Source organism: Natator depressus, chromosome 1, assembly GCF_965152275.1.
Source record: "Natator depressus isolate rNatDep1 chromosome 1, rNatDep2.hap1, whole genome shotgun sequence".
Classification (NCBI taxonomy): Eukaryota; Metazoa; Chordata; order Testudines; family Cheloniidae; genus Natator; species Natator depressus.
This window is the reverse complement of record NC_134234.1, coordinates 321849412-321877383: the sequence shown is the minus strand read 5'-3', so window position 1 is coordinate 321877383 and position 27972 is coordinate 321849412. Positions and strand designations below refer to the sequence as shown.

At 43.0% G+C, this 27972-nt stretch overlaps 1 protein-coding gene across 10 annotated transcripts in view; it reads right to left on the bottom strand.

Moving 5' to 3' along the window:
• Positions 1-27972, bottom strand: part of SRPK2 (SRSF protein kinase 2) — a 294675-nt gene that overhangs the window by 67341 nt on the left and 199362 nt on the right. For all 10 annotated transcript variants that reach the window (XM_074942508.1, XM_074942500.1, XM_074942505.1 and 7 more), the window contains 3 exons: positions 15630-15795; positions 11479-11504; positions 9860-10106 (listed from right to left, as the gene is read on the bottom strand). In XM_074942508.1, coding sequence (XP_074798609.1) covers positions 9860-10106; positions 11479-11504; positions 15630-15795 — 439 coding nt within the window. The remainder of the gene's footprint in view (positions 1-9859; positions 10107-11478; positions 11505-15629; positions 15796-27972) is intronic.

The window sequence follows — 27972 nt, the reverse complement described above, 5'->3', positions numbered from 1 at the left end:
CAGAAGATAATGCTGCCCGCTTCTTGTTTACAATGTCCACCTGAAAGTGAAAACAGGTGTCCACATGGTATTGTTACAGCTGGCGTTGTAAGATACTTACATGCCAGATGCGCTACAGATTCATATGTCCTTTCATGCTTCAATCACCATTTCAGAGGACATACATGCATGCTGATGATGGGGGCTGCTCGATAACAATCCAAAGCAGCATGGACCAATGCATGTTCATTTTCATCATCTGAGTCAGATGCCACCAGCAGAAGGTTGATTTATTTAATTTTTTTTGGTGGTTCAGGTTCTGTAGTTTCTGCATCGGAGCGCTGCTCTTTTAAGACTTCTGAAAGCATGCTCCACACCTCGTCCCTCTCAGATTTTGGAAGGCACTTCAGATTCTTAAATCTTGGGTCGAGTGCTGTAGCTATCTTTAGAAATCTCACATTAGTACCTTCTTTGTGTTTTGTCAAATCTGCAGTGAAAGTATTATTGAAACGAACATGTGCTGGGTCATCATCTGAGACTGCTATAACATGAAATATATGGCAGAATGTGGGTAAAAAAGAGCAGGACACATGCAATTCTCCCCCAAAGAGTTCAGTCACAAATTTCATTAATGCATGATTTTTTTAACGAGCGTGATCAGCGTGGAACATGTCCTCTGGAATGGGTGGTTGAAGCAGGAAGGGACATACGAATGTTTAGCATATTTGGCATGTAAATACCTTGCATGCCTGCTACAAAAGTGACATGAGAATGCCTGTGCTCACTTTCAGGTGATGTAAATAAGCAGGCAGCATTATTTTCCATAAATGTAAACAAAGTTGTTTCTCTTAGCAATTGGCTGAACGAGAAGTAGGACTGAGTGGACTTGTAGGCTCTAAAGGTTTACATTGGTTTTTTTTTGAGTGCAGTTATGTAAAAAAAAAATCTACATTTGAAAGGTACACCTTCACAATGAAGAGACTGCACTACAGTACTTGTATTAGGTGAACTGAAAAATACTATTTCTTTTGTTAATCATTTTCACAGTGCATATGTTTGGAATAAAAAATAATATAAAGTGAGCACTGTACACTTTGTATTCTGTGTTGTAATCGAAATCAATATATTTGAAAATGTAGAAAAACACCCAAAAATATTTAATATGTTTCAATTGGTATTTTATTGTTTAGCAGTGTGATTAAAACTGCGATTAATCACAATTAATTTTTTTTTAGTTAATCGCGTGAGTTAACTGTGATTAATCGACAGCCCTAGAGAAAACCAATTCAGTGTGTTTTATGGTTTTTATTTAAAAGCAGAAACAACTATAAGGCTAATTTATTATACTTCCCTAAAGTACTAAACAATACGAAAATCAGATTGAGTTACAATGTAGACGGCATTAATCCAATCAAGGAGTTAACAATAATACAAATCAAAATTGGTTAACTAACAAGAAAACAATGAGATCAACAATTTATCAAATCACTGCAGAAGCACAATAAATAATCAACTCACAAAACTAATATAGTACCAATGATTAAATGGCTTATTTAGTCATACACAGACTCCCCACCCCCAACCCACACCCTGCAAAATGGCTAAGACAAGTCTTTCCTGGCAGGCATCCCCGTATCTGTTAAGGAAACAAAAAGAAGCGAAGTTATTCAGGAAAAGAAGGAGGATCTGCTCTTCTGGCTCAGATACCGTCATGCAGTGGGTGTTATCTGCTGACCAACTGGCTGGTCTGCAATGTCTTTGACTCCACTTTCTCTGGGAGGGAAAGAAGTAGTATCTGGTTGTTGCGGTGGTGACCTCGGGAGGAGCACACTTCTTCCTTGTTTATCTAGTCCTTTAAGGTAGAAATTCAAGCTGATAATTTCCCAGAGGACAGACCACCTCAGTAATCTTTGGACCAAATTGGGGATCACAGGTTTTGCATTCCACCTTTACTGTCCAGCCAACCCTGGTCGAGTGAGGTAAATCTAAACACTCTTGGGGCCCTTCTTCCGGGGGACTGAATCTTTGTCACATCCACAGCTCCTGATATTGTGTGCCAAATGCATGGCAATGTAAAAACAAGCATCCTGGAGGTTGAAAGCTGCAAACCAATCCCCTGGATCTAATGACAGTATTATTGAGGCTAGGGTAACCATCCTGAATTTCAAATGCGAAATGAAGGTGTTGAGCATTCTGAGGGCTAGGATCTTCTTTGGTATAAGGAAAAACTTAGAACAGAAGCCTGACCCTCTGTAAGGACCAGGACCCTCCTCTATTGCTTTGAGAACTGGGAGAGAATTCTATTCTTAAAAAAGCTTATTATGAGAGGGTCTCTGAAAAGGGAGATGGAAGGTGGGTGAATGGTAGGTGTAAGTATGGAAATGAATCCTGTAGTCAAATGATATCATGCTAGGATCCATTTGCCCGATTTTAGGCAGTTCTATCAGGCCCGCCGATGGAGTAGATACACCCCATATTGGCCAGGAAGGGGTTAATCAGATTCTGTGGGCTCAATAACCTGAACCCCATTACAACTGCAAGAAGTGTCAAGCCTAGAAGGAGGTGTTAAAAGAGGAAAAAGCCCAGCTCAATAGTGGCTGACTGGCAGGAGTGGGAGGGCCTGGTTTGGACCACAGGAAACATACCGACAGCCTGGAGGAAGGCTGGCCTAGGCCAGAGGCTATCCTGAGACCGTTAGATGCCAGAGCTTCCTTGGGGGTAGGTATATCTGGTGCAGGACCTTTATATTTGCTTTGTTCATCATAACTAATCTACTTTCCTTTGGGGATCTGTAGAGGAGTGAGCCCTGTAAGAAAGGGACTAGAGACAGGTTGAGGGAGGATTTAATAGCCAGAACTTACCTGCTTACTACAGGATCCCCAGCTGGAACCCAACAATAGAGGGTGGGCCTAGGTTCCCCTATCAGCCCACTGAGGATGGTGACATGAAGATCCCTGGAAGCAAGGATCCAGGCCTGAGACTAAACTACTGTTTTGCTGGACTTGATTTACCCTGGAAGGGGTGGGACTATATGTGACCTGGCTGAAGTGCCATGTCATGAGAAGAAGTAGATGACTACAGGGCCACAGTGGCTGTAGGCAGGGACACCAGAGGAGAAGACCCTGCTATGCCACACCCAGCTGCCAGGGGACACACTGGCCGTGAGTTACCTATCTATACTCCCAAAATAGGAAAATACAGTTCCCAAATAGTAGGCAAGAAGAGAGAAGGGAGATCTGGTAGAATGATCAATTCGCAGCTCCTGACTGGATTGTCAAAAGGAAGACTTACTAGTTGTAGCCAGATATGACAAGGAGGTGAGGCTTCTGAAATTTTTGTCACTTCCTTGGGGGCTCAGAAGGCCTCTAGTACTATTAAGTAACTGGAATAATCCTCTGTCTAGGGAAGTACTGAGATCTATTGTATCTCCTCATTATTGTAGGGATAAAAATGCCAAGGGATCATAGTGCCAATAGGAAATCTTTGAGCATGTGCAGGGACTCATCAGTTTTCTCACTGAAGAGGTTGGGCCATCAAATGGAAGATCCTCCAGATGACTGAATCCACAAAGTTTGATGCACAACTACTGATGTTTCTATCCAGTGGGAAGCTATATCAGCAGCATACAACACTGTCTGCTACAAGGACCTTTCTATCAGCTGACCTCCAATGATTAACAACTGGAACTGCTCTCTGTATTCCTGTGGCAACTTATCAATAAAGTCTGTGAATTTATTATAATTAATAAAATCGTTTTTGGCCTTGGGAACCTGATAGTTTGAAATCCTGAGTTTGTAGGTTTGCAGATGAGTAATTTTTTCATCCAGGCATTTCAGTTCTTTTTCATATAGTGTCATCTAAGGGCTTGTCTATAGAGTGGGGTAACATGCTACACAGGGGTCAGATTTGAAAAGTACAATAATGTGTTGCACATTAATTGGTCCATGTTGACCCAGCTGGTGTGCATTAAAAGTGTTCCCTAGTATGCTTTAACATGGTACTGTTTTAAACAGCACTATGTTAAAGCACATTAGCAAGGTCTACACAGACCAATTCATGCATCGCATGTTAGTATTCTTTAGAAATCACACCCCTCCATAGAGCACGTTCCCCCACTATGTACACAAGACCTTAAAGTGGTGCTGCTTACTCCATTCATTTGTGGCCACCACAACTAGTAAACCTTGGACCAGGTAAGAAAAGAGGTATTCCACCCCCTTAAGATGGCAAATACTACTTTCTGTCCCTCTTAGATATTGGAGAAATAATTACTGGAGTCTGTCAGACAGATGTAGGAGGCTCTAATAGCACCTCATTAACAGACAGGGCACTTCACCCTAGCATGGTAGTATGTAAGATGTCTAAACGTTTATGAAGTGCTTCCTGAACATACTTCAGCAGAACCTGGGAAGTCTCAGCTACTCATTTCATTAGGTCCTGAAAAATCCTATAATTGTCCGGACATGACAGTGGTGAAAGAATCATTGCCTCATGTCAAGAGGAGGTGGCAGTGGCAATGGCTTGTGGAACTTACATGTCTTCCTCTGTAGGATGTTCTTCCTCTGCTGACTGCTCCTCTAATTGTTGGGTTTGCACTGGGCGTTCCTGAGACTGAGTGGGCTGACATCTCTGAGTCACCCACCCCCCACCAAGAACATGAGGATGTATGAGGTAATGCTTCCTCTAAGTAGCCCAGGGATTCCAAAAAGGCGACTGAGGGGTACTATATGAAAAGAGGAGGAGCCCAAGGAGGTGGGTATCCTTGCACTTGGTAAGCCAGAAAACTCCACCTACAGAATGGTGCTACATCCTAGATCCTCTTTCAAACTGAATATCAGGGGATGGCTCCCAATGGGAGAAATCAGACAAATCTACATCACCTTGATGTCAATCTGATGAAGACTATGAGATCTGAGACTCAAAAGGAGGAGAAGAAGAAGCAGGAGTGGTAAGCAGTAGAATCTGACTTACAATCAGTACCAGAGAGTCAGTTGGTAGTGGTGAAAGTCTTGTAACTTTCCTGGTGTCCATTGTACAGGAGATCAGAGGGATTCAGATCCAAGGCTGTCCATGTGGAGCAAGCTAACAAATACATTTTTAACCTTGCTTCCCTGAGCTTTTTTGGTTCTCTTAGAGAACGATTTGCAGACATAGCATTTGGCAGGGATCTGTGACTCTCCTAAACAAGAAAAAGCAGTGATCATAGAATCACAGAACTGGAAGGGACCTTGAGAGGTCATCTAGTCGAGTCCCCTGCACTCAAGGGAGGACTAAGTATTATCTAGACCATCCCTGACAAGTGTTTGTCTAACCTGCTCTTAAAAATCCCCAATGATGGAGATTCCACAACCTCCCTAGGCAATTTATTCCAGTGCTTAACCACTCTGACAGTTAGGAAGTTTTTCCTAATGTCCAACCTAAACCACCCTTGCTGCAATTTAAGGCCATTGCTTCTTGTCCTACCCTCAGAGGTTAAGAACAACAATTTTTCTCCCTCCTCCTTGTAACAACCTTTTACATACTTGAAACTGTTATCATGTCCCCTCTCGGTCTTCTCTTCTCCAGACTAAACAAACCCAATTTTTTCAATCTTCATAGGTCATGTTTTCTAGCCCTTTAATCTTTTTTCTTGCTCTTCTCTGGACTTTCTCCAATTTGTCCACATCCTTCCTGAAATGTGGCGCCCAGAACTGGACACAATACTCCAGTTGAGGCCTAATCAGTGCGGAGTAGAGCAGAAGAATTACGCCTCATGTCTTGTTTACAATACTCCTGCTAATACATCCTAGAATGATGTTTGCTTTTTTTGCAACAGTGTTACACTGTTGACTCATATTTAGCTTGTGACCCACTAGGACCCCCAAATCCCTTTCCATAGTACTCCTTCCTAGGCAGTCTTTTCCCATGTTGTATGTGTGCAACTGATTGCTTTTTCCTAAGTGGAGTACTTTGCATTTGGCCTTATTGAATTTTGTCCTATTTACTTCAGACCCTTTCTCCAGTTTGTCCAGATCGTTTTGAATTTTAATCCTATCTTCCAAAGCACTTGCAACCCCTCCCAGCTTGGTATTGTCCGCAAACTTTCTAAGTGTACTCTCTATGCCATTATCTAAATCATTGAGGAAGATATAGAACAGAACCAGACCCAGAACCGATCCCTGCAGGACCCCACTTATTATGCCCTTCCAGCATGACTGTGAACAACTGATAGCTATTCTCTGGGAATTATTTTCCAACTAGTTATGCACCCATCTTATGGCAGCTCCATCTAGGTCATATTTCCGTTTATGAGAAGGTCATGCGAGACAGTATCAAAAGCCTTACTAAAGTCAAGATATACCAAATCCACTGCTTCCCCCCATCCACAGGGCTTGTTACCCTGTCAAAGAAAGCTATCAGGTTGGTTTGACACAATTTGTTCTTGACAAATCCATGCTGACGATTATTTATCACCTTATTATCTTCTGGGTGTTTGCAAATTGATTGCTTAATTATTTGCTCCATTATCTTTCCAGGTACAGAAGTTAAGCTGACTGGTCTGTAATTCCCCGGGTTGTCCTTATTTCCCTTTTTATAGATGGGCACTATATTTGCCCTTTTCCAGTTTTCTGAAACGTCTCCCGTCTTCCATAACTTTTCAAAGATAATTGCTAATGGCTCAGATATCTCCTCAGTCAGCTCCTTGAGTATTCTAGGATGCATTTCATCAAGCCCTGGTGATTTGAAGACATCTAACTTGTTCTTTCCCTATTTTAGACTCTGACCCTACCTCATTTTCACTGGCATTCACTATTTTAGACGTCCAATCGTCACCAACCTTCTTGGTGAAAACTGAAATAAAGAAGTCATTAAGCACCTCTGCCATTTCCACATTTTCCGTTATTGTCTTTCCCCCCCATTGAGTAACAGGCCTACTCTGTCCTTGGTCTTTCTCTTTCTTCTAATATATTTGTAGAATGTTTTCTTGTTTCCTTTTATGTCCCTAGCTAGTTTGAGCTTGTTTTATGCCTTGGCTTTTCTAATTTTGTCCCTACATACTTGTGTTATATTCATCCTTTGTAATTTGATGCAATAGTCATTGAGGGGAAAAGCCTCCCACAAAAGTCACAAAATTTAAAGCCAGGGGATTTTGGCATCATTAAAGAAAACTTCCCTCACTAAAAGAATAAATGAAAGAGGGGGAAAAAATCAAGGAGGAGTAAAACCCTTTAAATAAAACTACACTATTTACAGATATAGCCAAGCAGCCAACTCTTACATTAAACTTTCCTCAGGCTTGGCAGAATTTGATTTTTTCAATATAATTTCAACAGATAATATCAGTGTTTATTTTTAAGCTTTTTTATTCTTATCAGTTTAAATTTTCACAGTTGGGGGGTGTCAGACAATAATTATATAATGACAGTAGACATGAGATTCATACAGGTAAGCTTTGTAACTATTAAAACACAAATTGTCAACATGTCAAAATATCTTAAATCAAACTCATGACAAATTCTCAAGCAGCATTTTTCTTACTTTGCCTATCTGTAAATTGTGATTATCAATTAATCCATTTTTGTTAGTGTGTGTACAGTGAAACCAATGTTTACCAACATTTACTGATAAAAGTCCAATTCTTCCAAGCCTAACTATACTATATACAAAGAAAAATATCCTAACACTACCTAAATGCATTTACAAAATGCCACACCAATCACATCAACAAATGGGAAAACACATGGGGCTGGCAGTGAAAGAGGGACAGTCCCAGTAGCAAGGGAGGGAGTCGCTTGCCAAGGAACAATAAGTAGCTCCTCATGGGAGTCTCTGGCACCCTTTGGCCAGCTGGAGAAGAAGGGTGCTGATTGGCCCAGATCCAAGAATGTAACCCAGTGCAGGGGCCATGTGGAGCCTCTTTTGGCTCCAATCCAGCAGCCCACCCTACCCATTTGAACTAGGAATGGGAACCCGGCCTGACAGATGTTCTGGGTCAAGTTGACCACCTGTTTAGGGGATGAGGAAGGATTTTTTTCTCCCATGGGCCAATTGGCAGAGAACCAGGGAGTTTTTTGTCTTCCTCACAGTGCCTGCAAGCCACAGTGGGTTAAGTAGGATTGTGTCTGGTGCCTAACTAAGGTACTGGGGTGGTGTTGCTTACTCGTTGCAACTCGCAGCCAGTTTCCAGTGCAGTTAAGAGACTAAAATGAATGTTTCCCAGAGGTAAAAGACCTGGGATTTTGGTGATGGGCCTTGGGCTCATCTGATAGGATGAGATCTTGTTGTCTTTGTGGGCCAAGGTCAGACCTTGTGGCCATTGCAAGCTGAGGTCTCTTGGGGGGAAGGGTGCTAGGACACACAGAGCTGACTCCTGGGGGATAGGCTGAGGAGAGTCTACTCCATGTTAGGGGTTGTATGATAAGCTCTGTAACCCTGACACCACTTACAGGTTATATGGGGAGGAGCCCTGTAATCCCCACAATGGAACCAATTAAATGTCTGATATAGGAGAGTATGGGTGATGGGCGGGTAGTGCCCCTCCCTTGTGTCAAAAGTTTAATAAAAGTTGTGGCCTGCCACTTAATTCCATGCATGTGTCCGTCCTCATTTTGTCGCTGTGTCCACATCAATGAGAAAGCCAAAGCTAAGGAGTGTAGACACAGAAGTGTTCCATCTCAGGCCAATTGGGATGAGAAGGAACAAAAGTAGTAGTTGGGGTCTTCTATATCCCCAGAATAATGACGAGAGTAGTCCGGGTGCATGCACAGATCAGGAGGATACTCCTAACAAAATATACATCTGCAATCTCTCATGCATGGACATATGTGCAGCAATGTTCCCTCTAATTTTTTCTGTTCATGTGTGAAATGAATTTTATGTGCACCAATATCGAGGTAATGTGTGGATGTGCGCCACCAGTAGAAACAAAAACCCTAGATATGATATATTTTTTAATAAGTTACCATAGGGCTTATTACTCCAGCCAGGACATGTTAGGCATTTTAGAACTCACTATTCAAAGAATTAAATTTAAGCATAAGAGAGCAATAAAAATTATGAAATGCACAGACCCGTCAAAAAACTCAAATAACAGCACTTTGAAAGAATAAAATTACAAAGAATACGTGTGCTTTGCAGGAAGTATCAAGATGTAACAACAACAATAATAAAAGTATGTATTGGGAGGTGAGAGAGAAAGAGAGACACACACACACTGTGAGCGTATGTGAAAGACCCCTTTAAGTAGATCAGCACTCACAAATCCGAAGCCTGCTTGTTCAGACACAGCAGTAACCGCCAGCACATCCCACTCCTGTGCCCTAACATGTTCCCATCTCCCCCCCCCCCCGGCACTGCCTGTGGAGATGGGGTACAGGAGCGGGGTAGGGGACATCCTGACATCAGTGACCCCTCTCCCCCACACCCTGCTCTGCACAGCAAGCAGGCGACTCCTGGGAGCAGCTGGCCAGGGGCTCCAAGGCAGAGGGCAGGAGCAGAGCAGCAGTGGGGGCAGGGGCACCTGAAGTGCATGACACTTGATAGACTGCTGGCTGGCCAGGCAGTTGCACAGCTTAGAAGGAACTCAGATGTGTACCTACAGCTGAATACACATATGGACAAGCACCTGAAGAACAGCAAAGTAAAAATGTTAAATTTCTCTCTCTCACCAACAGAAGTTGGTCCAGTAAAAGATATTATCTCACCCACCTCGTGCCTCTAATATCCTGGGACTGACACGGTTACAACTACACTGCGTATAATATAAAACCTATTCGTTTTAGAGATTTTGTGGGATTAATTCATAATTAAGATAAACCAGTCTCAGAAAGTACAATTAAAGTTCCATCTCAGTTCCAACTCAAATTAGTTTCAGTATCAGGGTAAAATAGAAGTTACTAACCATCATCATTCCCAGGCTCTTCATCCGCTACCTCCTCTAAATCAGCTGTTTTTAGCTTGACCTCTGGGTGGTACTCATCTTCTTGCTCATTTGATGGTACACCCGAGGTTACATTTTCTTCTATTTTTTTCCTTTCAGCTTCTCGCTCCAGTTCTTCTATTTCCTGCAGGCGTTTCTCTAATAGCTCAGCTTGCCTCTTCTGTTTTTTTTTCAGTTTTTTCTTTTTGTTTTTAGATATTTTCCCAACCTACATTTAACGAAGATAAATAATGTCAACTGATTATTCTTCCAATCATCTCACATCAAAGTTTAAATAATTTTTGATAGCTTTATATTTGCAAATTCTCGATATTATGTATGATATTAAAGTATTTATGTTCTCTATTTAATTTTCATCTCAAAAAGCACTTCAGATTATATAAAGCAAAAAAAGTTATGTGGGACATAACCTCAGGCCAGGAGTATTCTGCTAATTAAACTAAAAAGCAAATTATATGGAAAACGGTACAGTAGAATTGACTTGATTCATTTAATCTTACTCAACAGCAACCTCCTTAACCTTTAGACTACTATTGATCATGTTCATGCATATGGAACGTACTCTGCTAACAACGTAAAAATGTTTTATTATTCTTCCAGTATTCCAATTCAGGGGAAAAACAGCTGCTAACAATCAGAAAATGGCTGTAAAAAGGTGAAGAAATTATTTTAGATCATTCACATGTTGTTTAGTTATAACTCCGTAAAAATGAAAAGCAGTTTTATTACCCACTTCATGTCAAAAACATATGCATCACTAATGGCAGAAGGAAGTGATAAAAGCTCTAATTTTCTATGCCATAAGGAATGAGAAAAGGAACTTCCAGGTACAGTAACAACAAGCAGAAGAAAAATTAACAGATTAGAGATAGCAGATTGGTGTAGTTTTACTGTAACATTTTGACTCCATTTTTAATTTTAATTAGGCATCTTTTGTATTTTGAGTTTTCTAATATATATGGAAGTTTTCTTCTTGTGGTCATTCAAAATAATTGATTTAAGTGTAGGAAATGAAGGGCAAATTTCTGCTCTGAAGGGTTCATGAATAGACCCCATAATCTTCAAGCAACTGTGCAGCACAGTCAGAAATAGATCACTGAAGTCAATGGGACTGCTCACAGTGCATAACATTAAGCATGCAGGATCAGGATTATGCCATAAGAAAGATGAAAAATGGCAATTCCTCAACTTCATTCCACATGAAGCTATTATTACAGCTTTGGAGACTGCTCAAAAATGCATCAACACTCATGATAGGGTAAATATTGTGCTTAAAAACTGCAATTATGTATTTTGCCTATAATTCATATTTAATTCTTTTTTAAAATAAATTTATCATTACTGTGAAAGAAAAAATGTACCTTAAAAAAGAACTCCTAGACCACTCTTGATAAAAACTTGCTACAAAATCATGAGAAATGAACAAAGACTGCAGAACTGCACAAAAAGTGCTCATTTAAGGACAAAAGCTATAGTCAGAGGAGCTTCCGTACAGAATGTAAAATGTCAGTAGTCTAACAGTTAATAATAACTAAAGGACAGCAAGATGCTTTAGATATGAGTTATATAAATATACTCACAGGCTTTTGTTGTGGGGCAGTACTCACTAAAAAAGAAAAAATAAAGTCAAACTCACAGGAGCATGTAAGTACATTTTAGAAAAGGATTCTGAAATAAAGTATAAAATATAATATATTGCAAACCAGTGCCTTTTTGTATTTATCAGTACGTTAGTATTGTGTCTCCTTAAAAGTATCCACAAACTTAAAACAATTAGTTGCCTTCATTGGAACAGAGGTGATATGCGGTGGATTCTCTATTACAGGCAATTTTTAAAGCAAGACCGGATGTTTTTCTATAAGATCTGCTGTAGTTCAGACAGGAATTAATTCATGGAAATCCTGCAGCCTATACAGGCAGTCAGACAAGATGAACACAGTGGTTCTTTCTGGTCTTATCCATGAATCGACACATACTGTCTTACTGTTAACAGCCTGCTCATTTTCCTACTTTAAAAACAATTAGTTTTAAAATTTGTCCATCTAAATATAGTGATCAATATACTATGAGAATAAAGCAAAAGTCTCTTATTCAGAATAACACAGTTTAAACAAAATTATTCCACTAGCTGGGTTAGGTCAGGACTCTTAAGCGAGTCCTGTCTAGCCCCCCTGCTGCCAGAAACTTGCAGGGATCCCAGCTACTCCTATGCAACTCAACTCCCCATGACCAGTTCCTGACCTTTCCACCAGGCTGGAAACCAACAGCTGGGAGGCTCCGGGCACTCAACCACTCCACCCCAGTGGACAGCTCAAGCAACAGAAGGCTGTCATTCAAGAAGTTTTAAAGTGGCCTTTTCCTTCCCTTCTACCCTCCTCCCACACCCCACCCGGGCTACCTTGTGAGTTATCTCCCTATTTCTATAACCAATTAATAAAGAATACAGGTGTTTTAAACGATAGTGACTTTATTTCCTTTGCAAGCAAGCTGTGATCGAAGGGGGGAGGGCGGGTGGCTTACAGGGAATTTAGAGGCAACCAAGCGGGCGGGTTTTCATCAAGGAGAAACAAACAGAAGTGTCACACTGTACCCTGGCCAGTCATGAAACTGGTTTTCAAAGCTTCTCTGATGCGCAGCGCTTCCTGCTGTGCTCTTCTAACCGCGCTGGTGTCTGGCTGCGCATAATCAGCAGCCAGGCGATTTGCATCAACCTCCCACCCCGCCATAAACGTCTCTCCCTTACTCTCACAGAGATTGTGGAGCACACAGCAAGCAGCAATAACAATGGGAATATTGGTTTCGCTGAGGTCTGAGCGAGTCAGTAAACTGCGCCAGTGACCCTTTAAACGTCCAAATGCACACTCTACCACCATTCTGCATTTGCTCAGCCTGTAGTTGAACAGCTCCTGACTACTGTCCAGGGTGCCTGTGTACGGCTTCATGAGCCAGGGCATTAAGGGATAAGCTGGGTCCCCAAGGATAACTATAGACATTTCAACATCCCCAACAGTTATTTTCTGGTCTGGGAAGTAAATCCCTTCCTGCAGCCATTTAAACAGACCAGAGTTCCTGAAGACGCGAGTGTCATGAACCTTTCCCGGCCATCCCACATTGATGTTGGTGAAACGTCCCACCAGTGATCCACCAGTGCTTACAGCACCATTGAAAAGTACCCCTTACAGTTAATGTACTGGCTGCCCTTGTGGTTTGGTCCCAAAATAGGGATATGCTTCCGTCTATTGCCCCACCACAGTTAGGGAATCCCATTGCAGCAAAGCCATCCACTATGACCTGCACATTTCCCAGAGTCACTACCCTTGATAGCAGCAGCTCAATGACTGCGTTGGCTATTTGCATCACAGCAACCCCTACAGTAGATTTGCCCACTCCAAATTGATTACCGACTGACCGGTAGCTGTCTGGCATTGCAAGCTTCCCCAGGGCAATTGCCACTTGCTTGTGAACTGTGAGGACTGCTCTCATCTTGGTATTCTTGCGCCTCAGGGCAGGGGAAAGCAAGTCACAGAGTTCCATGAAACTGCCCTTACTCATGCGAAAGTTTCGGAGCCACTAGGAATCACCCCAAATCTGCAACACTATGCGGTCCCACCAGTCTGTGCCTGTTTCCCGGACCCAGAATCGGCGTTCCACGGCATGAGCCTGCCCCAGTAACACCATGATCTCCAAATTGCTGGGGACCGCGGTTTTAGAGAACTCTGTGTTCATGTCCTTATCACCGCGCTTCCGTTGCCTCCTCGCCTGGTTTTTCAGGTGCTGGTTCTGCATAAACTGCACGATAATGCGCGAGGTGTTTACAGTGGTCATAACTGCTGCGGTGAGCTGAACAGCCGGGCTCCATGCTTGCTGTGCTATGGCGTCTGCTCGGGCAATCCAGGGAAAAGGGCGCAAAATGATTGTCTGCTGTTGCTTTCACAGAGGGAGGGAGGGAAGGTTGACTGACGACATTTACCCATAACCACCTGTGACAAATTTTTGGCCCCATGAGGCATTGGGAGCTCAGCCCAGAATTCCAATGGGCAGCGGAGACTGCAGGATAGCTACCCACAGTGCACTGCTCAGAATGTCGATGCTTGCCACGGTACTGTGGACGCACACCACTAAATTAATGTGCTTAGTGTGGACACATGCACTTGATTTTATACAATCTTTTCCCAGAAATCAACTTCTGTAAAATCTGAGTACTTTCGTAGTGTAGCCATGGCCTCAGAGTGCTCCTCTGGATCTAAAAGGTGTACTGGTTTTTAGCAGGTTCTCAAAATTCAACACCATCATACCATGTAGCTCAGAAGTGGAACTATGCAAAGAGCTAAATACTACACTCATCTTCAGTTAGTTCTGGGGAAGTGTTATAAGTAATAATTACCACTGGCTAAGAACAAACTATATAAATAATTCCATCAAATATCTTCATTGAAGAGAATGTTAAGGTTGCACAGTGAGTCACGTAACAGTCAGGAAACAACATCAACATTGCAAGCACAATCTTAAGTGCAATTACTATACAGTCTTTAGTTACATGATCACACATGATTTCAAAACCAACACATTATTTTTTGAAAATTTTACATATGTCTAAAATCATACGTATAATATTCCAGATGGCTGAACCACTCTTGCTCAAACTTTTAAAAAAATCCTCTTCAGGCAAAGACTAAGCTGAAAAGTTTCAGTCTAAATGGTGAATGTTTTGGAAAGTTGTGAAGATCTGAAAACAACGTGCTAGATTGTGGAAACATTTATGGAACCTTAACTGCAAAGGTTGCTAGACTCCTGCTGTAACAGACGACATTATTAAAATACAACTCAAATATTGCTCCCTACACATTTTCCCATAGTATTGTATAATAACTTTCTTAATTATTATCTTTTCCCCATCCCTGTGGCTGATATGGTGGACTGATAAATGACAAGGAGCCACAAGACTGATGACCATTAGAAAGCCACATTTTCTCTAAGTATCCCTTTACTGTTTCATAGTGAACTCTCCTAGCCATCCACACTGTGCAAAGGTGGAAAAGAAGGTACAGTCCCACCTGAACCCTAGGCAAATTTCACAAGCTATTTTATATGTGAGTGGGAAGTATACCTAAAAGAGGACACTGATGTATGTACAATACATTCACTTTTCAAAGCTTAAAGACCAGGGATTCCAAGACTTGATTTAGTTGAGGACTGGTCCTGCTTTGAGCAGGGGGTTGGACTAGATGACCTCCCGAGGCCCTTGATATTCTATGATTCTATGACTTTTGTGACATCACTAGATCTAACTATAATGCCTAGATTAGAAGTCAGACAATTTGAAATTTAAGGTAATGAACTTGGGACAGAATTGGAAAACAATTTAAAGTTACTAACTCTTATGACTGCTGCAGTACGGCAGGGCTCCAGTGCAGCTAATAGCTGTCATTTGAGTTCCCAACTTGAAAAACATGAAAGATTGTTTAGGCACATCATTTCCCTATATTACAGTACTCTGAATACTGGGAGCATACCAACGTGAGAAACAGAAAACATCCCTCAGATGGCTTTCCTGTGGTCTAAATTAATACTTAATTAAACTAGGGATACATTAAAGTAATTAACATTCACACATTTAATTCAGTCATTTAAAATATATAATATTAATGAACTAGAACAAGTTAAATGTGATTATGATGATCTGTTTTCCAATGCAGTTTTACTTGCAGCAAGTTTAACTCTATTACTGTACCTGCTGAGCCAGAAGGAGGAGGAGCACCAGCTTTCTGCCACTCTGTAGCTTCAGCAGCCATTCTACGCACATAGGCATCATCCACACACATCAAGATATTTTCTGGTTTTATATCTGTATGGATGATCTTGCATTTGCTGTGTAGATAATCTAAACCCTGAAGGACCTGCATACAACAAAATCAGTTGAAAAAAATTTTGATAGTCTGACCAACATAAATACATAAATTGTCTTACTGTTTAAATAATTATTCTAATTCAAATGCAATAAAATATGAAAACTTGACTTCAATGTAGTATACAAGTATTTTATAAGATGTTAATATTCTGAATGTTCAAACAGTCAGATATATTTTATACACTGTGTTCAACAAAAGGTAATTTTCCTTAGATATACAATATTACCTCAGCTTCCAATGTGACCAAGATGTTATGATGATTTGTTCACTTTTATCTATTACACCTTTGGCACTTCAAATTTATTTGTTATAAAATCTTGGCCGTCACAGATTATTTAGCCCAGGGCACATTTTTTACATTATATACAGGAAGCACCCTGCAAGTTATCACACAAATCTACATAAATTCTGGTGCAAAATTGGTAACAAGAAAAAAATGACACCCTCATAATATTAATCTGCACTTTTACAGCACTGTCCATCAGAAGATCTTAAAGCATTTTACAATCACAAATGAACTAGGCCTCCAACACCATTAAGAACAGACAGGTTAAGTGAATTATCTGATGTCACTGAAGAAGCCTGTGACAGTGTGGAAAATAGAATCCCTGTGCTTTATCCAAAAGAACCCTGTGCCCCTCTAAACATTTTATCAAGACATTACACAGCACATTCTTAATCCAACCCTTCTCAGAATCATTCAAGATATGATGAATTTTAAAAGCTAAATGTGTGGGTTCAAAAACCTAATACTTGAATCACTAATCTGGATTCGTGCGTGCAAGTCTGGTCCCCTAAATTCCAAAATTTGCTTGTTTATTTGAAAAACCAACTGAAAGAGCAGGGATTATTCTCTTAAAGGACAGAAACCTCAGTTTATCCTGAAAAGATATATGATGACAAGCAGTCCAAGTTTTAGAAAAAGGACACTAAAGTAATATCCACATCAAGAAAGTGCTCGTGATTAGAGCTTGTTGAGAAATGGTTTTCCCATTTTGCAAAAATTTTTGAGATTTAAAAAACTCTCCTGCTCTGCACTGGAACGAAACTGAGAACTTTCAAAAAATGTTCACAAAAAACAGGAGAGAGATTCTCCACTCCAGAACTGACAATAGCCTTGTCGTTCAGGCACTCACCAAGGATGTGAGACACCCAGATTTGACTCTCTGCTCCACATCAAGCAGAGCAGGGACTTGAACCTCTCTATCCCATATCCTAGGTATGCCCTAACCACTTGGCTAGAGAATCAATCCTCTCTCTCTCCCCCACCATTCTAGTTTTCACCAGAAATTCTATCCTTGACCTGACAAACTTTGGGCATGGCTACACTTGCAGATGTAGAGTGCTTTGAGTTAAACCAGCCTTTGTAGAGCGCAGTAGGGAAAGTGCTGCAGTCTGTTCACACTGACAGCTTCAAGCGCATTGGCGTGGCCACATTTGTGGCACTTGCAGCGGCATTGGGAGTGGTGCATTATGGGCAGCTATCCCAGCATGCAAGTGGCTGCAACATGCTTTTCAAATGGGTGGGGTGGGATGGAGTGTGACAGGGAGTGTGTTGTGTGTATGTAGGGGGAGAGAGAGTAGGTTTTTGGGGAGCTGAGAGCATGTCAGCATGCTGTCTTGTAAGTTCAGACAGCAACAGACCCCCGTCGCCGCCCCGCCTCTCTCTCTCACACACAGCATTCCACATGAATGACTTGCTTTGTCTCAGAGCAGATAAGCAGCAGGCTGTCAGAAACGGAGCTTTCAAAGGGCATTTCCGCATTCCTACAGCCGATTCCAAACAATGACAAGAGTGGCCACCTGACTTAAGGGGATTATGGGACGTTTCCGGAAGCTGATCAGAGCGCAGTAAAGCAACACCTCGTTCACCCTGGCGCTGCGGCACCCCAGCAAGGGCACAGTAAACATTATTCCACTCACTGAGGTGTAGTACCAGCAGCACTGTAGCCACGGAGTCAGAGCGTTCTACGTGCCTTGCCAGTGTGGACAGGTAGTGAGCTAGTGCGCCCAGGGCTCCTTTACTGCGCTGTAACTCGCAAGTGCAGCCAAGCCCTTTCCCAATGAAAAGTTTTGGTTTTGACCAATCAGCATTTTCCAGTTAAAAACATTTAAATGAAAAATTCCTGACCAACTTTACTCACGATTCCTCTACTCCATCTACTACAACATCTCCTCATTTTAACAATGTCTATATAACACAGAGACCAAGACAAAGATTCTCAGAGTACATTAAAGGCCCTAAGTTTTTTCCCCCAAAAAAGCTCTCTGTTTTAATGGTAGAAAGACAAGGATTTCAGTGAAGCTTAAGTAACTGATTCTCAGACATAGGACTAAAATTTACAATTGCACACTAGATAAAGTTAAAAATTTTTGCGCAGTTTTGGAATTAGAGGATAAAACCAAAAAGCTCAAATTTTTATTGGACCTTTGTATTGTTAAGATTTAATTTTGGTTGGGGTTTCTTTTAAAAGAAATACATCTTTTGAATCACATCTTTTGATAATAATTAAACTATTATTATTATTTTATTTATTTGGTTCCTGTTTTCCACTAATCCAGCTAAGAAACATTTTTGGTGACGAATTTGAAAGTCTCAAGTGATAGAAAATTATTATAGAATATTGGTTGGTAAAAAAAATGAACACCACAAACATTTTATTTTGTTGCATTAGCAGGGTACATACATTACACAGAAAATAGTTCTTACACACCAGCAAAGAGTACTAAAAGCTTTAATTAAACCAAGTGTATTTAAGAGGCTTGCTGGCACAGTGATCCTTTCTATTACGGTGATGTAATTTCAAATTATTATTTATGATATAAATAACAGTGAGTTTCATGATCTGTGACAAAGAATTATACTAATGTTAGGATTTATAGATAAGAATGTTCTTAGCCTGAACTTTAGTCAGATAGCTTAATCTAAAAATAGAAGGTATGATGCTGCAGTAAACCTGTGTCAGAAAAATATCAAATTCTATACATATCTGTGAGGGACTAAGACCAAGACTGGGCATAATTCCTAGTTTTTATTTACATCATCTGGCAAGGGGAAGATTGAAATGGATAAGAAAAGCTACATTTTCCTGGGTGTCAAAAAATGCAGACAGGAAATATTCCGTTAATATCCCTATAGATATAGTTTAGGGGGATCCAAACTGTGGTATAGTTTCTCACTTGGAAAGGTCATATATATAAGAATTTGACTGCTCCACATCAAGAGATACTTTGCCACCACTTATCAGATTCTCTCTCATTGATAGTTAACCAGGATTGCAGACCATTATGCCTCTGAGAGTCGATTACTTACTACACATGGTTCATTTACACAAAAATCAAGAATGTTCACAGATAGAATACAAGATGCTAATTTTGGATCATTTCAATTTCAGAGCATGTTCCTTGTCAGATAAGCTAGTGCTTTAAGTTTTACTGCCCAAAGGAAGACTCCTTCAACATTAGTAAATCTGCACTTTCAAGCATTCCCACTGGAACAACAGGACTTTCCCTCTGACAACAGATCATTTTGCAGCTCCACAGAATCGGCTCTTGTATAACATTTCATATAGTTCTGATCTGGGGGAAGAAAATAGATCAAACGCTGCTCAACACTGAAGTTAAGTTTCCTATTAAACAACTAAAAAAGCAATTACTGATTAAAACTAGGCCTGAATTATGCAGCTGAATAAGATTATAACCAAATTTTCAACCAGTGTTCTAAATCTGACAAAGCATTTTGTAAAGTACAGATTTACATGGTTTTTTTAGACTGTCCCCCAAGATGTCTGTATTGTATCAAATAGTGAAATAATCTGTTTTAAATAAAAATGTTTATTGTCCAGCAAACAATGCAACAGCTAGATTGTTTCACAACAAAATGTAACTTTCAGTATATCTACTGCACAAGTTTTATTTATCTATGCCAAACCACAGAAGAGAGGATGAAAAGCTGCATACCTTAAGAGATAAACCATCTGGCAGCACTGTGGTTCACTAGTTGTACCATCCATACAATTCCACGTACTCCATTCACCCCATCTCCACTATATGTAACTCTCCCCCGCCTTCCATAACTGATTGTTCACCTACCCTTTTTTTTTTTAAATGAAGTGTATGTGGATTGTTTCAGCTTCTTTGTTGGAGCATAGGTTTAAACTGTATATTTTTAGTAGGGGTTCATTTAATTTATTTGTATTATTTCTGAATTAATTTTTAGTAACTTCATTTTGAAAGTATTTTGGCTTTTGACTTTTTTGCTCATACTTAGTCATATTTTCAAAGTCTAGGGATTTGCCTTCTTTCCTGACAAAATCTGGATTAAGCTAGCTTTAGACCTATTTATTATTGAAAGAACTTTCTCAAAAGTTACTTGAATCTGTATTACCAGAACCAGTTCAATCATCCCTAGATAACCTATTAAAGAAATCAGGATTAACAACGATCATGCACAAAAATATGTGTTGATTCATTAATTTATGCAAACAACCACCTTACAAGGCCAATGGGAAATTATCCCAGGAAAAATACACATTGATCTCATCTGGTTGAGATTATAGATGGACATCCTAAAACAAGAACATGTCAATTAACTGAAATGGATACAATACAATTAGCTGAATCCAGTATGTTCCGTGCAAGCCAGCTGTTCTGGGAATGCCTTACTCTGAAAAAGACATTGGGAATGTATGCTAGAGAAAACTGACCACAATACTAGTCATACACTGACAGTTATTCCTGAATTACGTCTATTACATAATAGGGATAAAAAGAAAAACTCAACAAAAGAATGTCTAAAATGGATCAAAGTAAGTAATTCACATCTGTACAAATCTGACTCAAAACCTAGATGTAAAGGATAGATCACATCACTATCTGAAACAACTTTGTATGACAGGTTTCAGAGTAACAGCCGTGTTAGTCTGTATTCGCAAAAAGAAAAGGAGGACTCGTGGCACCTTGCAGACCAACCAATTTATTTGAGCATGAGCTTTCGTGAGCTACAGCTCACTTCATCGGATGCATACTGTGGAAACTGCAGAAGACATTATATACACACAGAGACCATGAAACAATACCTCCTCCCACCCCACTCTCCTGCTGGTAATAGCTTATCTAAAGTGATCATCAAGTTGGGCCATTTCCAGCACAAATCCAGGTTTTCTCACCCTCCGCCCCCCCCCCCCCACACACACACAAACTCACTCTCCTGCTGGTAATAGCCCATCCAAAGTGACCATTCTCTTTACAATGTGTATGATAATCAAGGTGGGCCATTTCCAGCACAAATCCAGGTTTTCTCACCCCCCCACCCCCCTCTAAAAACCACACACACAAACTCACTCTCCTGCTGGTAATAGCTTATCCAAAGTGACCACCCTCCCTACAATGTGCATGATAATCAAGGTGGGCCATTTCCAGCACAAATCCAGGTTTTCTCACCCCCCCCCACTTTCCTGCACCACTCCAGTATTAACTCTTCTGGCATCATTGTGGTACACAGCATTGCAGCATAAGGACCAGAAGCGTACCTAGACGCTTGCAGGATCTGCTCCCTTTCTGCCTCTGTTACCCTCAGGAGAGGGTTATCGCATATGGTCACCTAGGGGAAACGGGGGAAATTTTAAATGCTACCCCTTAAACCGCAAGCAATTTGACAAGTAATCTGCCCATTTAGTGAATTCTGGCTCACACAACCATGCTTTCCTGAGCGTGCCCTGGTAGTGGTTGGAAGGGATCACTACGTATTGCAACCAGCATTTAAATGAGGGGGAAGGGGTTTTTTCTGAGGTTGGAACCATTGATCCCAAGGATGTCTTCACAAAAGCCGCAGCACAAGAATCATAGAATCATAGAATATCAGGGTTGGAAGGGACCCCAGAAGGTCATCTAGTCCAACCCCCTGCTCGAAGCAGGACCAATTCCCAGTTAAATCATCCCAGCCAGGGCTTTGTCAAGCCTGACCTTAAAAACCTCTAAGGAAGGAGATTCTACCACCTCCCTAGGTAACGCATTCCAGTGTTTAACCACCCTCTTAGTGAAAAAGTTTTTCCTAATATCCAATCTAAACCTCCCCCATTGCAACTTGAGACCATTCCTCCTCGTTCTGTCATCTGCTACCATTGAGAACAGTCTAGAGCCATCCTCTTTGGAACCCCCTTTCAGGTAGTTGAAAGCAGCTATCAAATCCCCCCTCATTCTTCTCTTCCGCAGACTAAACAATCCCAGCTCCCTCAGCCTCTCCTCATAAGTCATGTGCTCTAGACCCCTAATCATTTTTGTTGCCCTTCGCTGGACTCTCTCCAATTTATCCACATCCTTCTTGTAGTGTGGGGCCCAAAACTGGACACAGTACTCCAGATGAGGCCTCACCAGTGTCGAATAGAGGGGAACGATCACGTCCCTCGATCTGCTCGCTATGCCCCTACTTATACATCCCAAAATGCCATTGGCCTTCTTGGCAACAAGGGCACACTGCTGACTCATATCCAGCTTCTCGTCCACTGTCACCCCTAGGTCCTTTTCCGCAGAACTGCTGCCTAGCCATTCGGTCCCTAGTCTGTAGCGGTGCATTGGATTCTTCCATCCTAAGTGCAGGACCCTGCACTTGTCCTTATTGAACCTCATCAGATTTCTTTTGGCCCAATCCTCCAATTTGTCTAGGTCCTTCTGTATCCTATCCCTCCCCTCCAGCGTATCTACCACTCCTCCCAGTTTAGTATCATCCGCAAATTTGCTGAGAGTGCAATCCACACCATCCTCCAGATCATTTATGAAGATATTGAACAAAACCGGCCCCAGGACCGACCCCTGGGGCACTCCACTTGACACCGGCTGCCAACTAGACATGGAGCCATTGATCACTACCCGTTGAGCCCGACAATCTAGCCAGCTTTCTACCCACCTTATAGTGCATTCATCCAGCCCATACTTCCTTAACTTGCTGACAAGAATACTGTGGGAGACCGTGTCAAAAGCTTTGCTAAAGTCAAGAAACAATACATCCACTGCTTTCCCTTCATCCACAGAACCAGTAATCTCATCATAAAAGGCGATTAGATTAGTCAGGCATGACCTTCCCTTGGTGAATCCATGCTGACTGTTCCTGATCACTTTCCTCTCCTCTAAGTGCTTCAGGATTGATTCTTTGAGGACCTGCTCCATGATTTTTCCAGGGACTGAGGTGAGGCTGACTGGCCTGTAGTTCCCAGGATCCTCCTTCTTCCCTTTTTTAAAGATTGGCACTACATTAGCCTTTTTCCAGTCATCCGGGACTTCCCCCGTTCGCCACGAGTTTTCAAAGATAATGGCCAAGGGCTCTGCAATCACAGCCGCCAATTCCTTCAGCACTCTCGGATGCAACTCGTCCGGCCCCATGGACTTGTGCACGTCCAGCTTCTCTAAATAGTCCCTAACCACCTCTATCTCCACAGAGGGCTGGCCATCTCTTCCCCATTCTGTGATGCCCAGCGCAGCAGTCTGGGAGCTGACCTTGTTAGTGAAAACAGAGGCAAAAAAAGCATTGAGTACATTAGCTTTTTCCACATCCTCTGTCACTAGGTTGCCTCCCTCATTCAGTAAGGGGCCCACACTTTCCTTGGCTTTCTTCTTTTTGCCAACATACCTGAAGAAACCCTTCTTGTTACTCTTAACATCTCTTGCTAGCTGCAGCTCCAGGTGCGATTTGGCCCTCCTGATATCTTTCCTACATGCCCGAGCAATATTTTTATACTCTTCCCTGGTCATATGTCCAACCTTCCACTTCTTGTAAGCTTCTTTTTTATGTTTAAGATCCGCTAGGATTTCACCATTAAGCCAAGCTGGTCGCCTGCCATATTTACTATTCTTTCGACTCATCGGGATGGTTTGTCCCTGTAACCTCAACAGGGATTCCTTGAAATACAGCCAGCTCTCCTGGACTCACTTACCCTTCATGTTAGTCCCCCAGGGGATCCTGGCCATCTGTTCCCTGAGGGAGTCGAAGTCTGCTTTCCTGAAGTCCAGGGTCCGTATCCTGCTGCTTACCTTTCTTCCCTGCGTCAGGATCCTGAACTCGACCAACTCATGGTCACTGCCTCCCAGATTCCCATCCACTTTTGCTTCCCCCACTAATTCTACCCGGTTTGTGAGCAGCAGGTCAAGAAAAGCGCCCCCCCTAGTTGGCTCCCCTAGCACTTGTGCCAGGAAATTGTCCCCTACGCTTTCCAAAAACTTCCTGGATTGTCTATGCACCGCTGTATTGCTCTCCCAGCAGATATCAGGAAAATTAAAGTCACCCATGAGAATCAGGGCATGCGATCTAGTAGCTTCCGTGAGTTGCCGGAAGAAAGCCTCATCCACCTCATCCCCCTGGTCTGGTGGTCTATAGCAGACTCCCACCACTACATCACTCTTGTTGCACACACTTCTAAACTTAATCCAGAGACACTCAGGTTTTTCCACAGTTTCGTACCGGAGCTCTGAGCAGTCATACTGCTCCCTTACATACAGTGCTACTCCCCCACCTTTTCTGCCCTGCCTGTCCTTCCTGAACAGTTTATAACCATCCATGACTGTACTCCAGTCATGTGAGTTATCCCACCAAGTCTCTGTTATTCCAATCACGTCATAGTTCCTTGACATCACCAGGACCTCCAGTTCTCCCTGCTTGTTTCCAAGGCTTTGTGCATTTGTATATAAGCACTTGAGATAACCTGTTGATCGCCCCTCATTCCCAGTATGAGGCAGGAGCCCTCCCCTCACAGACATTCCTGCCTGTGCTTCCTCCCGGTATCCCGCTTTCCCACTTACCTCAGGGCTTTGGTCTCCTTCCCCCGGTGAACCTAGTTTAAAGCCCTCCTCACTAGGTTAGCCAGCCTGCTCGCAAAGATGCTCTTCCCTCTCTTCGTAAGATGGAGCCCGTCTCTGCCCAGCACTCCCCCTTCATGGAACACCATCCCATGGTCAAAGAATCCAAAGCCTTCTCTCCGACACCACCTGCGTAGCCATTCGTTGACTTCCACGATTCGACGGTCCCTACCCAGGCCTTTTCCTTCCACGGGGAGGATGGACGAGAACACCACTTGCGCCTCCAACTCCTTTATCCTTCTTCCCAGAGCCACATAGTCCGCAGTGATCCGCTCAAGGTCATTCTTGGCAGTATCATTGGTGCCCACGTGGAGAAGCAGGAAGGGGTAGCGATCCGAGGGCTTGATGAGTCTCGGCAGTCTCTCCGTCACATCGCGAATCTTAGCCCCTGGCAAGCAGCAGACTTCTCGGTTTTCCCGGTCAGGGCGGCAGATAGATGACTCAGTCCCCCGGAGGAGAGAGTCCCCGACCACCACCACCCGCCTCTCGCCCATGCTTCGTGGCCTTACTCACCATGGCTGGAGCAGCAAACTGACTCTTGCAGTAGCCAGCATTTGTAATTACTTTGTGACTTGCAAGGGAGTGAATTGAGAGGTGTTTCTTTTATAAAAAGAATTAACCTTGCACCAGAAACAATGTATGCACTGTCAATGCTACCCTTGTGCTTTGGATTATTTGCAGCTGAAAATTTGTCCGTCGGTGCATCCATAGGCATCAACTTCCCTACTGCCCCGTGGGTGCTCGACCCCCCGCCCCACCCCTGCCCCGCCTCAATTCCACCCCCTTCCCCCAAGTCCCCGCCCCTGTCCCGCCTCTTTACCGCCTCCTCCCCCTCCCTCCCGGAAAGCCCTAAGCACCGCTAAACAGCTGTTAGGCAGCAGGTGGGAAGTGCTGGGAGGGGTAGGAGTGGGGACATGGCATGCTTGGGGGAAGAGGAGGCGAGGAGGGGTTGGGGGGAGCTTGGCTGCCGGTGGGGGCGGAGCATCCGCTAATTTTTCCCTGTGGGTGCTCCAGCCCCACAGCACCCACGGAGTCGACGCCCATGGGTGCCTTCTCCACACCGGGACAGAGACTTTCCCAGATTAGAAGGCGGAAAAAGAAGACTCGGGGGGACATGTTCAATGAGTTAATGTGTGTCTCCGAGACTGACAAGATGGAACTCAGCGCTTGAAGGATTGCACTGTCTGACAGCCTGCACAAAGACAGCAGAACATGCAGGGAACACGAGCGTGAGATGCAGGAAGAGATGGTGTGCATTACGAGGGAGCAAACAGACATGTTGAGGCGTCTGGCAGAGGTTCAAGAAAAGCAGCTAGACAATAAAGTCCCTCTGCAGCCTATGCTGAACCTGCTACCATGGTCACAAGTTCCACATCCTCCTCTCCCAGAAGTCCTAGGATGCGGCGGTGGGGGAGGGGGGAGTCTGGTATCCTTTGCACTCAACTCCAGGGGAGGGTACAAAGACCAGAAGGCGCTCATTCCCCACATTTGATTGTTATTACAGTGCAATTTTAAGAAAGCTGTCCTTGTTTCTCCCCGCCCCAACCGTCCACCCGCCACCAGTGCTATCAGCCCTTTTGTCCCAGGTTATCTTACTATTCTTTGCTGTCTCTCAGTGTTTGTGAGCATAATAAAACTTAATGGATTGAGGAGAAAAGGCTCTTTATTCATTCATCACACAGTGGTTAGTGGGGGTGGAGTTTACAGGGGAGTACAGGCAATGAAGGGGACAGCTTGGTAAGGAACAACACACAAGTGTCATTTTACTGTGGGTCATTGCTGAAATGAGTTTTCAAAGCCTCACAAATTTGCAATGCCTGTTGATGTGCTCTTCTGATTGCCCTGGTGTCTGGCTGCTCAAAATTGGCTGCCAGGTGATCTGCCTCAACCCCACACCCCACCGGAAACTTTTCTCCTTTTGTTTCACAGATATTATGGAGTACACAGCAGGCAGCAACAACAATGGGGATATTGCTTTCACTGAGGTTTAACCTAGTAACCAAACAATGCTAGCGGGCTTTTAAACATCTAAAGGCACATTCCATCAACCATTCTGTACTTGCTCAGCCTATGGTTGAACCGGTCCTTACTGCTATCCAGGCTGCCAGTGTACGGCTTCATGAGAAAGGGGTAGGCTGGGTCTCCCAGGATCACAATTGGCATTTCAACATCACCAACGGTTATTCTGCAGTCTGGAAGGAAAGTTCCTGCTTGCAGCTTTCTGAATAGACCAGAGTTCCTAAAGATGCACGCATCATGCACCTTTCCCAACCACCCCACGTTGATGTTGGTGAAATGGCCCCTGTGATTCACCAGCACTTGCAACACCATTGAGAAGTACCCCTTTCGGTTTATGTACTCTTTGGCAAGGTGGTCTGGTACCAAGATAGGGCTATGCATTCCGTTTATCACCCCACCACAGTTAGGAAAACCCATCACGGCAAAACAATCCACTATGTCCTGCACGTTTCCCAGAGTCACCACCCTTCTTAGCAGAAGTCTATTTATTGCCCTGGTAACTTGGATCACAACAGACCCCACGGTAGATTTACCCACTCCGAATTGATTCCCCACTGACTGGTAGCAGTCTGGCGTTGCAAGCTTCCACAGAGCTATCACCAGCCATTTCTCAACTGTCAGAGCAGCTCTCATTTTAGTATTGCTGCGCTTCAGGGCTGGGGAAAGTTCTTCACACAGTTCCATGAAAGTGGCCTTATGCATTCGAAAGTTCTGCAGCCACTGCTTGTCACCCCTTAGCCGCATAATTATGTGGTCCCACCCGTCAGTGCTTGCTTCCCGGGCCCAGAAGCAGCGCCCCACCATGTCAAGGTCATGCGCGACTGTTGCCAGCATCTGCAAATTGCTCCACTCCAAGGCTTCCAGCAGTGCTGCTTGCATGGCATCACATTGTTCCACACGTTGTCTCCTGCTTCGGCTGAATAAATACTGCAGGATAAGGTGTGAGGTGTTTGTAATGCTCACAACAACAGTGTACAGCTGAGCGGGGTCCATGCTTGCCGTGCTGTGGCGTCTGCGCGGGTAACCCAGGCTTAGGAAAAAAGGCTTGGTTTCTTTGCCATTGATTTCAGGGAGGGATGGAGGAAGTGAGGTAAGTGCATCATGGGATGCTATGTTCCCATAACCACCCACACAACTGTTTTGGTCCTATGAGGCATTGCAAGCCCAACCCAACATTCCGCTCAGCTCCACGCACTGTGGAATAGCTACCTACAGTGCAGCACTCCATAGGTCGATGCAAGCCCTGCTAGTGAGGATGCACTCCACTGACACAAAGAGCATACTGGGGACATTCAAGAT